This window comes from Solanum verrucosum, unplaced genomic scaffold, assembly GCF_900185275.1.
Source record: "Solanum verrucosum unplaced genomic scaffold, falcon-dt-bn FXZP01000306.1, whole genome shotgun sequence".
In the NCBI taxonomy this organism is placed as follows: Eukaryota; Viridiplantae; Streptophyta; class Magnoliopsida; order Solanales; family Solanaceae; genus Solanum; species Solanum verrucosum.
This window is the reverse complement of record NW_026020398.1, coordinates 2948415-2962770: the sequence shown is the minus strand read 5'-3', so window position 1 is coordinate 2962770 and position 14356 is coordinate 2948415. Positions and strand designations below refer to the sequence as shown.

At 33.4% G+C, this 14356-nt stretch overlaps 2 protein-coding genes across 2 annotated transcripts; one reads left to right on the top strand and one right to left on the bottom strand.

The window, feature by feature from the left end:
• Window positions 1-1529: 1529 nt before the first annotated feature.
• LOC125839561 (cellulose synthase-like protein D5) lies at window positions 1530-6187 on the top strand. Its single transcript, XM_049518549.1, has 3 exons — window positions 1530-2463; window positions 3259-4069; window positions 4415-6187. Exons 1-3 carry the CDS (start codon window positions 1565-1567, stop codon window positions 6185-6187), a joined length of 3483 nt encoding a protein of 1160 aa, XP_049374506.1. The 5' UTR covers window positions 1530-1564.
• A 6782-nt stretch (window positions 6188-12969) lies between these two features.
• On the bottom strand, window positions 12970-13790 carry LOC125839455 (uncharacterized). The gene is made up of 2 exons (XM_049518429.1): window positions 13488-13790; window positions 12970-13413 (listed from the first exon to the last, which is right to left on the bottom strand). The coding sequence occupies exons 1-2, from the start codon at window positions 13788-13790 to the stop codon at window positions 12970-12972; spliced, it is 747 nt and encodes a 248-aa protein (XP_049374386.1).
• Window positions 13791-14356: the final 566 nt, after the last annotated feature.

Below are 14356 nucleotides of genomic sequence, written 5' to 3'. Positions count from 1 at the left end.
AGTTCAATATTGTAAAAGTTAGTAAGGCACATTTCCAGAAGTTAGGTATAGAGTTAGTTAGAAGATTAGGTAAGCTAGTTACAACGGTATATATAAATACGTATGCTTATTCATTGTAACATATACTTAAAAAGAATATATACTATCTTCATCTTCTACAATTCTATTATCAATCTTGTTTAGTAGTTAATTACTTCACTATCCGAATATTCTCTATGTTATGCTGGATTTTATAGGAAATAACAAGTAACTTTCTATATCTTATGATAACTCGAAAAATAAATTAATAACTTGGAAGAACTAATCTATATATTTTAGTAGTATTAAACTTCAATTCTATTCTTATGATAACACGAAAAATAAAGCAATAACTTGGTATAACTAATCTATATATTTTAATAGAATTAATCTTCAATTTTATTCTTATGATAACACGAAAAATAAAGCAATAACTTGGTATAACTAACTAATATGTATTAAAACTTCTTTACACTATCAGTAATGGTGACAATAACCACATATTTAATATAATTTTATTAACAATATATAGTGTAATATCACAAATCATATCTAGAAAAGGTATATATAATGTACATATCTAGAAAAGGTATAATGTACGTTATTTTATCCCTATTTTTATGAGGTAAATTTTTTTTATTTTCAATACAACCTTGACTCAGTTTGTAGACTCATATACCATATAACTTAAACTGGTTTACTACTTCTTAGAGACTCACCTCATCCTCATGTAACAACATTGAAATTTTCAAATCTTGAGTTCACCTTTGACCTCATGCAACAACATTGAAATTTTCAAATCTTGAGTTCACCTCTGACCTCATGCAACAACAACATATCAGTGAAATTTCACAAGTGAGATCTGAGAAGGTATAGAATGTATGCAAATCTTATTATTACCTGATGTTTCAGAAAGTCCCTCGACTCAAGTGCCACAAACACCGTTACAAAGACTAGCCACTCTAAGCAACACAACTACACTACCTACTATCTTTAATACACATCATTCATATATCCTCATATCTAAGATCATGTCTTTAATAACTTGAAGCTGTGTAATATTCTACCTTATCACCGATCACCTTCATGCAACTCTAAATAAAATTAAATTTAATAAATAAAGGGAAAAAAAAAGGACTGCCTTTATTTTTCTTTTCTTCCCTGTCCACCCCCCATATCTAGGCTTTATTAAATCGACCGTTGAGTATTTAAAGTGGAAAACTTATTAATTTCTTACTTTTTCTTATTTTAATTTAATTAAAAACTTTACCCCTTTTGACTTTCATGTCCACATCAGAAAATCAATCAGACCGTTCTCAAGTGCCACAACAGACAAAAGATCTCATAAATCTAACGGTCAGTATTTGTCGACCGTTACACATGACACCTTTCATCAATCTCAAATTTTCAAATTTAAGGATGATTTTCATTCTTCTCTTCTTACAATCCGAAATGTCTTTCTTCTTCTTTTCTTAAATTCTTCAAAAAAAATCTTGATTTTCTCTCATAGCTGAAGAAAAGATTGAATCTTGATACTAAAAGAAAAATGGGGTTGATTGATTCTCAATCTTTATCATCTCCAGTTAAAATTACAGTTACTTCATCTCCAACTGGTGGCTGCCATGGCTTAACTAGTCCGATTCGGAGACAGTCGTTATCGACGAATCCTAATTCACCTCTTAGTGGAAAGGGATTGAGGGGTTCTTCTGGTGGAAGGTATCTTTCTATGTCTAAAGAGAGTACTGATGAATTTGTAGCTTATACAGTTCATATTCCACCAACCCCAGATAATCGTACAGTGGCGGATTCTCAGAATAGTCCTGTTGGGGTTGGGAGTAGTAGAAAAAGCTATGGATATGGAAATCCGAGTGATGGGTATATTAAAGATACGATTTTTACTGGGGGTTTTAATTCTGCAACTAAAGCACATGTTAGGAAAAGCTCTGAGGAAGAACCTATGGTGATGAAATGTAAAACAATGTGTCAAATGGATGGTTGTGATGAGAAAAAAGCTGAGGAGAAGTGTGAATGTGGATATGTGATTTGTAGAGAGTGTTATTTGGATTGTGTGGGGTTTGATGGAGGGCATTGTCCTGGTTGTAAAGAGTCTTATAAGGGGATTAGTGATGATGAAAGTGATGAACCGAGATCGGAAGCTAAGGATCAAGCGAATCCGTTACCTTCGAGGGGAAGAGGAGGGAGAATGGAGAAGAATTTTTCACTTGTGCAGTCATTCAAGAATCCAAATCAAGATTTTGATCATACAAGATGGCTTTTTGAGACTAAAGGGACTTATGGTTATGGGAATGCTTTGTGGCCTTCTGATGGTCATGAATTTGGGAGAGGTCTTGATAGATCTGAAAATCCTCCTGATTTTAGTGACAGAAGAAATAGGCCTTTGACAAGGAAAGTTGGAATCTCAGCTGCAATTATCAGTCCATATAGGTAATCATTTAAAGTACATGTCTTGTTATAGTTATGTGTTTATGTTCATATTTAAAGAGTGGAGTTTAAAATTCCTTATTGCTGAATAGTTGAAACAATAGAAAAGATCTTACAGTAGAAGTGTTCTCTCTTTAATAGTTTAGCTTTTAGTTAATTGCCACCCACAAACAGAAATAGATCTTACAATAGAAGTGTTCTTTCTCTAATAGCTTAACATTTTAGTGAAACAGTCCACACACTTCAAAGTAGTACCAAAGTAGGCAAATATCCTCATTTCAGGTCTAGTTGCCACCTTAAAGAATATATTTCTACTTGGCCAAGACAAAGGTATCATATCCACACGCGAGGTGTTAGTGTACATTGGAAGAGCTAAAGGGAGCCAAGGGGGTTCAGTTGAATTCTCTTTGTCGGAATATTATACTGTACAAATAGGGTAAAAACAAATATCGTTGGTTATATATGAACAGTTGAATCCCCTTGACACAAGAAATATTCTAGTACAGTAATAAGTTGTTCAAAAATTGACTTAGATCACAAGTTTAATTTCTAGGTGTGACAACTCTAATAAATTTTTGTATTGCCTTGTATGAATTTCTAGCTCCACATCATGTTCAAGCATAATAAATTGAATAAATTCTCCATTTAAATTTTTAGTTGAGGCATGGTTAGACAATAACATATCGAAAGATTATAGAAGATAGTCATTTGCTAATTGTGACTGCTTTGATTTCAAATGAGAAAATATATGAATCAGTATCAAGATTTGAATTTGATGTATGAATGTTAATTATGCAGGTTGCTCATGGTTCTTCGTCTTGGTGCGTTGGCTTGTTTCTTGACATGGAGGATTTCTCATCCAAATCATGAAGCACTGTGGTTATGGATAATGTCAGTAGTGTGTGAGGTTTGGTTTGCAATATCTTGGCTTCTTGATCAGTTGCCAAAGCTCTGCCCTGTTAGAAGAATCACTGACCTCTCTGTATTGAAAGAAAGGTTTGAAAGTTCAGGACCAAACCTTCGAAACCCGAAGGGATTGTCTGATTTGCCAGGCATTGATGTGTTTGTTTCAACTGCTGATGCAGAAAAAGAACCACCTCTTGTCACTGCAAACACAATCCTTTCCATTCTTGCTGTTGATTATCCTGTTGAAAAGGTGGCATGTTACTTATCAGATGATGGAGGTTCCTTAGTGACATTTGAGGCTCTTGCAGAAGCTGCTAGCTTTGCAAGAATATGGGTTCCCTTCTGTAAAAAACATAAGATAGAACCCAGAAATCCTGAGTCATACTTTGGGCAAAAGCGTGATCCACTGAAAAACAAAGTGAAACTTGACTTTGTTAGGGACAGAAGAAGGGTGAAGAGGGAATATGATGAATTCAAGGTGAGGATAAATGCCTTGCCTGAGTCAATAAGGCGACGATCAGATGCTTACAACACCCAACAGGAGTTGAGGACTAAAAGAAAACAGGTGGAACTTGGAGAGGATCTCTCTGAACCCATCAAGGTCCCTAAAGCTACTTGGATGTCTGATGGAACTCACTGGCATGGTACTTGGTCATCAGCTGAGGAAGGACATTCAAGAGGTGATCATGAGGGTATTATACAGGTAACATTCTTTGTCCTTCGATTTCTCTTGCTTAATACTCCCTCGGTTTCAAATTGTTTGTCTGATTTTGATTTGAAATGGAGATTAAGAAATTAAAGATATGTAGAACGTATCAAAATGTCCGAATCTTGTGGTGTCATGTAATACAACTAAAGAGTTGTAAAAAAAGGGAAGAGTTTTTTTTTGAACCGGACTAAAAAGGAAACTAACGCAAACAAATTGAAACGATGGAGCAAGAAATCTTGTATCATCTAGGATTAGTACTTTGTCTTTCAAGTTCACATTAAATGTGAAATTTTTTACTTCCAACTCTTTTGCTGAGCTCCTGAACTTTGTTTGGTGCAGATCATGTTGGTTCCTCCAAATGCAGAGCCACTTTATGGGAATGAAGCAGACGAGAAGAACATGATTGACACAACAGATGTTGATGTCAGATTGCCAATGCTGGTTTATGTTTCCAGAGAAAAGAGACCTGGTTTTGATCACAACAAGAAAGCTGGAGCGATGAATGCTTTAGTTCGAGCCAGTGCAATAATGTCAAATGGTGCATTCATTCTCAATCTTGATTGTGACCATTACATCTACAACTCATTGGCTATGAGAGAGGGAATGTGCTTTATGCTTGACAAAGGGGGTGACAGGATCTGTTATGTTCAGTTCCCTCAGAGGTTTGAGGGTGTTGATCCAAATGATCGATATGCAAACCACAATACAGTTTTCTTTGATGTTGGCATGAGAGCACTGGATGGTTTGCAGGGTCCAATGTATGTAGGAACAGGCTGCATTTTCCGAAGAATTGCTCTTTATGGTTTTAGTCCACCAAGAGCAACTGAACATCGTGGATGGTTTGGTAGCAGGAAGACTCGAAAGCTTTTGAGGAAACCTAATATACAAAAGGATCAAGAGGATGATGAGATGTTTTTGCCAATGATTGGGAATAAAGATGATGAGGAGGAAGTAAGCAGATCTTTGCTTACAAAACAGTTTGGAAACTCCATTCCATTGGTGGACTCTATTGCTGTAGCTGAATTTGGAGGGAGGCTGCTCCATGAGTTGAGAGGCAAAGGTTGCCAAGGAAGGCCAGCAGGTTCACTTGCTGTACATCGCGAGCCATTGGATGCTTCAGCACTTGCTGAGGCTGTAGATGTCATAAGTTGCTATTATGAGGACAAAACTGAATGGGGCAACAGAGTAGGATGGATATATGGTTCGATCACGGAAGATGTCGTGACAGGTTACAGGATGCACAATAGAGGCTGGAGATCAATTTACTGTGTCACAAAAAGAGATGCATTTCGAGGGACAGCACCAATCAATCTAACTGATAGGCTCATCCAAGTTCTCAGATGGGCAACAGGTTCAGTCGAAATCTTCTTCTCTCGCAACAATGCACTATTTGCAAGCCCAAGAATGAAGTTCCTTCAGAGAGTGGCGTATTTCAACGTGGGGATGTATCCGTTTACTTCCATTTTCCTCCTTGTCTATTGTCTCTTGCCTGCACTTTCACTCTTCTCAGGAAAATTCATTGTGCAATCCCTCAATGTCACCTTCTTGGTGTTCTTGCTAGCAATCACAATCACCCTATGCATGCTTGCTCTCCTTGAAATCAAATGGTCAGGAATCACCCTTCATGATTGGTGGAGGAATGAGCAATTCTGGTTAATTGGTGGAACTAGTGCTCATCCAGCTGCTGTGATACAAGGACTATTGAAAGTTATAGCAGGAGTTGACATCTCATTCACATTGACATCAAAATCAGCTGCACCTGATGATGGAGAAGACGAATTTGCAGAGCTATATGAGTTCCGTTGGACAGTCCTAATGATTCCACCAATCACAATCATACTGATCAACATGATTGCAATTGCAGTAGGCACATTCAGGACAGTATATAGTCCTTTCCCACAATGGAGCAAGCTTCTTGGAGGTGTATTCTTCAGTTTTTGGGTGTTATCTCATCTCTATCCATTCGCGAAAGGACTAATGGGGAAAAGGGGAAAGGTTCCCACCATTGTCTTCTTATGGTCTGCTCTCATCTGCATTGTCATCTCATTGCTCGCGGTTTACGTATATCCGCCTTCAGGACACCAAGATTTCTCAAGTTTTCAGTTTCCTTGAGTTGCTGTGTGTCTGTCCATCTCGGCAGCTCAGCTTTAGCTCATACATTGTTAAAAAAGAGTATGAAGGTTCTCAACTTCATCTCACTGTTTAGTAGTATTACTTTTTTACTTTATGTTAAGATGTATGTTACATTGTGAAAGTTTATTCACCAATGGCATTTGTAAGTGCAAAAAAGATAGGAATTTGATATGGGTATTCATTATTTTACCACAGCTAGTTGAATGTGATGAAGTTCCCCATATTTGAGCTTATGGTATTTTTAAGGGAAAGTTAGTTCCCCATATATACTCTTTCTGTTTCCATTGAAGTTGCATTACCTTTTTCATTTTTCATTTTGTTTCAAACTAAATGGTGTTTCACATAAGATGGTTTTTTAAGAAGAAATTTTCGAGTGTCCCAAAGCTGCCAGATTCATGGGAGATAAATTACACACAAAAAAATGACAAAAGTTGGGCAATCTTTAAAGTTGGCTCGTAAGTGAGAAAATATGTATGAAAAAACATCCAAATTTGCTTTGGGAGTGTGAGATAGGCAGACGGGGAGTACGCAGCCGGCGGACCTATAATGCCCAAGTCATTAGGGAGGTCATATAGTTTTTCAGAAAAAAAAATTTGAATGCCACAAATGCGTCAGATCCATAAGCTACAGGAAAAATTACAGAAATATACTACTTAAGTCTTTTATTAACAAAATATCAATATACTTATATTTAATTACAAACTAAGTTTTTAAATTACATACATAACAAAACATTTAATTTTAGTATTTTATTTTATTTTATTTTACAGATTTTCTCTCTCATACTTTTAGTAATTCGTGCTATGTTATAGGGAGTTTAATTAGGATATTAATATTTATCAAATATTCTCTCTCCTAATCAGTTCCAAATTCACACGTTCATTACCTTTTTTTTTCCGTTTTTTAGGCATAGTGGAAGTCTTTGGGATCCTAATTAGTTTTTTATTTTTTTGTTCTGATAAAGCAATATTTTTTACCAAGAAAGGGTGTACTTTTCAATGTTGAGTGTTAGTTTCAATAAAATCTTGAAAATCTTTTGGGAAGTCAAAAGGGTTTCCTTCCATATTCTTCTTCAACTTTCTCAACCGGACGGATATTCAAGAATTCAACCTTTAATCTTCTTTTTCTTTTTCAAAATTCTTAACCTTTAATCTTCTCTCACAGAAACGTTTCACAAAACAACTAATCTAAAAAATTGCCATTGTTCGATGGAAAAGACTCCACGTAAAAGTCCTAGACTTAACAAATCTGTGGTAATCGTTGATAGCCAGCCGATCAGTTCAAGACCATCTGGTAGATCTAATGATTTTATTGTTATCAATTCTTCATCATCCTACAAAGTTTTAAAAAAAAGATGATTATGGGGCTGATACAAAATCGAAGGGTAAAGAAAAATTGGTAGATGATCATTATCCACATGACAGCGATTTTGAGGATGATATTCCCCTCTCTAAAAGATTAAGAGTAAATCATGATCAGTATACAAAGGTATGTATTTATTTGTTGATTTTTTTTTTTTTTTGACATGCATGTGTTGAATCTTATTCTGAATCGACAGATTTGTAACATTAATTAATTTTTTATGCCATAGAATGTTGATGGGGGTTCGGTGAGCAAATGCATGAATGGTTTAAGTCAAAAATGGACTAGGTTTGTTAACAATAAAAGGAAAAAGGCATCACAAGTACCACTAAAGGTATATTTTTTACCGTCGTTTTATAGTAATGTAATTTTTTATGCAAATATTTATTTTCTTATATTATAAATTCTGCATTTTATGACTATTATAATTTATTGATTTTTAATATATATTTTTTAGATCAAGAAGAAACAATCGCGTTGGTGTTCTTATGTAAATGTCAATGTTTTTGTTGATATAACAAAGCTACTTGAAAAAATTGGTAGTGTTCATGTGTTTAAAGAGTCTCCTTTTGGTTATCTATTAGGCTTGTCCCAATTGAAAGTTCAACCTCAGATTATTAGATGTCTTGTTCATCATTTAGCTAACAATCGGGATGACATGTTTGTGTTTGACATAAATGGTAAAGAAATGCATTTTGGGCTTAGAGAATTTTTGATAATTACTGGGTTTAAGTGTGGTGGGTGTATGGTTTTTGATCATGATCAGAATAGTACATCTAAGTTACTTTCTCGTTACTTTCCAAATGCTGTTGATAAGGTTTTGAAAGCTGATTTCATAAGAGTGTTTAAAGAAGATGGGTTGATTCAGGAAGAAGACTTTTTTAATATGTCTATGATTTATTTCATTAGCAACATTCATTTTGTCATCCCCACCACAATTGTCACATATTCCAAAAGATCACTTCTTATGTGTTGAGTCGGGACAGTACATTACGTACCCCTGGGGCAATCTCTCCTTTTATAATCTTCGTCATTCTATTTCGAGTCAAATGGCAAAAGATCTGGATTATGTGAAGTTTGAAGGGTTTCCGCTTGCGTTGCAAATTTGGTTTTATGAATGTTGTAACAAAGTTGATGGTTCAATTGCAATTCGTAAATCCAATCGAACGCCTAGAATATTCAATTGGTATATATCCAAAAACAAGATATATTTTGACCATCTCCAGAAAGGAATGTTCAGAAAATACGGCAATCAGGTAATAGAAGTTCTTTTGTTATTATTTATTAATCTTATTTTTTATGAGTAGTGTATATTAACAATTTATTATTATTGTGTTAGTATACATTTGAAGATCTTGTGTTCATGGATGAGGAGCTTCATATCATTGAGTCGGAAAATCTTACTGTTTTGACTGATATGCCATTCAATAAGAAGAGTAAACGTGATAGATATGTAAGGCAAAATCAGAATTTACAGACTCATTCTGTCGTTCGACAGAATGTTAAAGATTTGCCTCATAATTCTGCACAAAAGGTTGGAAGTGATCCGAGTTTGTCATTTAATAAAGATTTGCAGAAAATTGCCCAAGAAGTTGTGAAGGTATGATTATAAATTTTATTTACTTTCTGTCAGAATTTTGGGTGAAGAAACATTAATGTCATTTTAATTTTTGTTAGGTTCGTAATGAGTTGGAAAAGCTTGAAAAAAATGTAGATGCTAAGTTTGTTGAAATGAAGGCTTTTATGGATTCATCATTCAAATATATCATTCAAGAGTTGAAATCTCTTCATAATGATGTTTCAACCAACAAAGATTTAGGTGGTGAACGGGTTAGTCTACTGATTAATATATGGACTTATTATTTTCTTATAAACTAATTTTTAGATCAAGATTATTATAAATGTTAATGTGGATATTTTGTGTTGATTTTAAATATTATTAATCTTCTTGTCGATTGTATATCTGTAATTAGCTATATTGTTGTCTTATTGTAATAGTTGAATGACTCAAAATTTTATTTTTATTTAGAACATTAAGGTTGTTGTTGAGGATCAAAGAAAAGGAAATGTTGATGTTCAAAATGAACATTTGCAAGATTGTGGAGATAAAGATGGTATCCAGACACCATCTTCGTTTCGTAATCATGTTATTGATAACAATTGTAAGTTCTTTTTTGTTAGCTTAATTTTTTTTTTTATAACTATTTTTAGTTCATTTCTGATTTGTGTTTAAAATTTCATAATATATAGATACATAAATGATGTTTGTATATCATAATAGGTGGTGTATCTGTTGATTTTGAAATAAATAGAAAAACTCCTACATTGGATGACTTTGTTATGCCCAATATGCGTGAATCACAGTTGGTTGCTCTTGAAACTGGACAAACATACGTGTCATCATTGGAGATGTTGAATCTGAAAATATTTGTGTCACACCTTTGGAAGTTGCTAAAGCTGGAAAAACAAAGTTAAATCAGTTTGGTGTTATTGAGGGTGAAAACACATTTATCTCACCAGTTCAGCATGTTCGTACGAAGATTCCAGGAAAGTATGCCCAATCACCATACACAAACTTAAGTGAATCAGGTGGCACATCGGTGAACACTGTGAAGTACTGTTTATGGAGGCATCCTTTTGTAAATTACAAGGGGTTTGATATGTACAGTGAAGTTATCCTTCAATTTAAGAAATGGGTTGATAGCAAATTATCCAAGAAACGTGGAAAGTATGTATTGTTGTGTAATTGTATTTTACAATTTGTTCATTCACTTTATATACTATAACTACTCATTTTGTTTTATAGGAAAACCAGTTTCTTCACTGCTGCTTCAAATCCAATCGATCCTCCTTTTGAGTTTGGTGTTGGTAGGGTGGATTTGATGGATTGGTTTCACCCTTTGGCTTATCCAGGGCAGCTTTGGAGTGATTTGGTAATTTTTTATGGTGTAACTCTATATTAAAGTAAGATTTGGTATTTGTTTTGTTGTTGTGATTTTAAGTGATTGGTAAGTAAAATTGGCTTCATTGTAGTCACTGAAATCTGGATTTAGTTCTATGGGGATAGTTGTTTTTGGTATGTATGTTAGGAAAATCAACTACTGACAGAAACATAGACTCCTAATTATAGTTTAATTGTTACAATGACACAAACATATAATTTTAAATATAGTCTAATAGGTAATAATCAGATAATGGTTATTCTTTCTACAAGTTGTGATATTATTTTTTTGTTTGGTGCTAACTAATAAAACTTGATATGCAGCATGTTGATGTGATAATGTATTATCTTCGCAAGTTTTGCAAGTATGGTCCTGATAATAGTGCAAGAGTTACTACTACTGACCCTTTTTTCATCAGTTGGGTTGTTCAAATATATGATGCGTGGGAGGCCAATGGCAAAGATGAAAGTCTGATTAGTATACATCATGAGGTTGCACAATATATAAGAGGTGATAGGATTCTTGCTAATATTCCATGGGTGGATGTTGATCATGTATGCATTCCAGTCAATAGTAGTGCTGCATTCCACTGGTTTCTGGTTGTTTTTTCCATCAGAAAAAGGTGTTTATATATTTATGATTCTTTAAATGGTTATGGGGTTAAACATACTAATGCAGTAACAAGTTTGGTTCAAAAAATATCTAGAATGATACCTTTGTTCCTAGTTGCTACTGATTATTATGCTTTAAGGAAAGACATTGACTGGAATACAGATGTGCATTATGCTGGAAGGCCAGTTGGTGATCCTTTGGTATATGGTAATCGTGAAAACATCCCACAACAATGTGACAATTCAACGTAAGTATAATGTGGCTTTTTTTGTTGTTGATTTCACTATGTATTGTACTAATTATTCTGATTGGGTAATATTTGCAGGGATTGTGGTCTGTATACCTGTGCTTTTGCTGAATATGTGTGTCGTGGAGATAGGAACGTATCTATGTCGGGTTTAAATGCTGAAAATCTTCGGTTGAGATATGGAGCCTTACTGTGGGAATATGGAAAGATGAAAATTGATACTGAATCTGTTAGTGAAGATGAAGCTTCTAACCAAGGTCGTCGGTCAAATCTGAGGGTCAAGGAGTAAAAAGTGTCATTTCTTAAGACAGAATTTCATGAATGTTTTATGCCTTTGAATTTTTTTTGTAATTTGGATAGTACTTTAGTTGCGTTTATGGTATTTAGTTCGTTGGATATTGTCTTTATTCTGTGATTTTGCATTTATTTGGTTGTTTTTTTGATTTAATATTGTGATAAATTTATAGTGTGAGTTTGGATTGTACATGTATGAGTTTGGTATAAATTTAGGTATAAATTGGGTTTTATCATTATTGAAAAATTATATTAAATGCTTTTATATGATCGCTTGGTTTCTTTCAAAGTTGCAGGTTGGTATTCATACCAATGTGTTTACCCAGTTTGGTACTTTTTTTCTTTTATAAGTACACCAATTTTCTTCTTTAGCATAGTGTTTTTTCTTTACCAAAAATTTAACCATTTAATGATTTTAAAAAACACAGTCAAAGAAACACCAAAGTATTTTATCAATATGTTAACCATTTAATAAACTTAAAATTAAACAGTCAAAGATTATATACCCTTAAACCAATTCTTAAAATTTATGATTTTACAGGTTATCATCAATAAATGTTGGAAATATTTTTCATATTATTATTTACACCAATTCACATGCTTAAAATACACTAAAATATGTACCATATTTTTATTTTGTGAGGTTTTAATTATATACCATAGATCGTCAAACTTGAGTTTTTTACACCACCAATTACAACAAATAATTTATTAATGCACTCATTTTAACTTATGTATGTTCCTATGTAAGATAATATACCATCATCATTATGACATTTGGTTTTAATATATACCATCATTATTATGACATTTGGTTTTAATATAGGGCCTTTAATATATACCATCACTTATACCAAGCTATGTACCACTTGTAACAAGAGTAAACCAATTTTACAGTCAGTGAGTGTTAATTACTGTAGCGTCCAAACTAATATACTAACATTTATTACTTTTCAATTTATTGTTTTAGGTTGGTAAAGTGCAAACATTTGTTTTACTAACTACACAATTATTATGATCCTTTATTTTTACCATATATTTGTTCTTATTTACCATAATTTTACCAAGAATTTGGTTATATTTTTTATCAATATTTCTGGATATGTGACAACACGTAATCCAAAAGAGTTTATGATATCTACTATATACAACCATTTATAACAACTATGTATTCAAAATTATGAATAAGATAACAAAAAGTAATCAACTTTGAAATAAGGTAATGCAAACAGCACATCTTATAAAAGTAATATAGTTCAACTGTATAACAGCAAAGTTAAAATAACAACAAAAATATCACAAAACTAATTTTCATGTGTTATTTTTGGGCAAGTCTTCTTGTTATGCCCAACTATACCACATTCACTACAGGTTACTTTCCTCTTCTTTCCCTCTCCTTCGGTGAATCCCTTTTTGCGATCATTTTTTGGAGGTCTACCAGGTTGCTTTCTTGTAATTGGTGGTAATACTACCTCTTCCAAGACATGTGATGGAACATCCCAAGTGCTTTCACAAGGCAAGGGTTCAATTGGTATTGCATATGTATCTTGATAATTCTTATTACTATAATAAGCTGAACAATAATCATCGCGATGTTTATTCCTATGTCTGATTGCTGCAAGTGCATGACTACAAGGGATCTCATCATGTTGAAATCTGCCACAACTACACATTCGTGTATTCAGACATACTGTAAACCTCTTTGCACCATCTGTAATGGTATGAAGGTGTATTGTTGATGCGCGTACCTTCATTTTAGAGCATTCATTATCAAAATAAAACCAAAACATAATATGCATAGTAGAGAATTGTTAATACTTACCAGCATACGATGAGACAAATTTCTATTGTCCTCCAACATTTCATTGTATTTACTTGTCAAGGTTGTTGTAGTATTTCTACCTTCTTCGTTGTGTTTCTCATTCCAAGCTTCAATTGTTTTTCTAACAAATTCCAACAATGGTTCCACTGGTAACCTTCTTCCAACTAGAATAGCGTTATTTAGTGACTCTGCAATGTTACTTGTTAGTGTCCAAGTCCTTTTTACTGGTGAATGTGCGCGTGACCATTTCTCATAATTCGCTTTTTGTAGATAAGCACGGTATTTTGGATTAATTTGATCCATCCTTGTCATCAATTCATCAAACTCTTGAACAGTGTAAGCTTTTGCTAAACAGTCAAACAAATACCAAATTATTTACCAAAAAATTAACCATATAATTATTTTAAAAAACAGTCAAACAAATACCAACGTATTTACCAATATTTTAACCATATAATAAACGTAAAAAAAACAGTCAAAGATTACATACCCTTAAAACAATATTTAAAATTTATGATTTTATTAGGTTACCATCAGTAAATGTATGAACTATTTTGCACATTATTATTTACACCAATTCACGTACTTAAGATTCACTAAAATATGTAACATAACTTTATTACGAGGTTCTAATTATACCATAGATTGTCAAACTTGTAGTTATTGACACCAACAATTACACCAAATTATTTATAACTACACTCACTTTAATATATGTTCATAAGTAAGATACTATAATTTGACCAAACAATACACCAAATCATGCATCAGGCTATTTGTTTGGTGTCAGCTATTATTGACAATTATACCAGATATAATACCTAAACAAATATAGAAATACATACTGAAAACTTATTGATATAAAATAC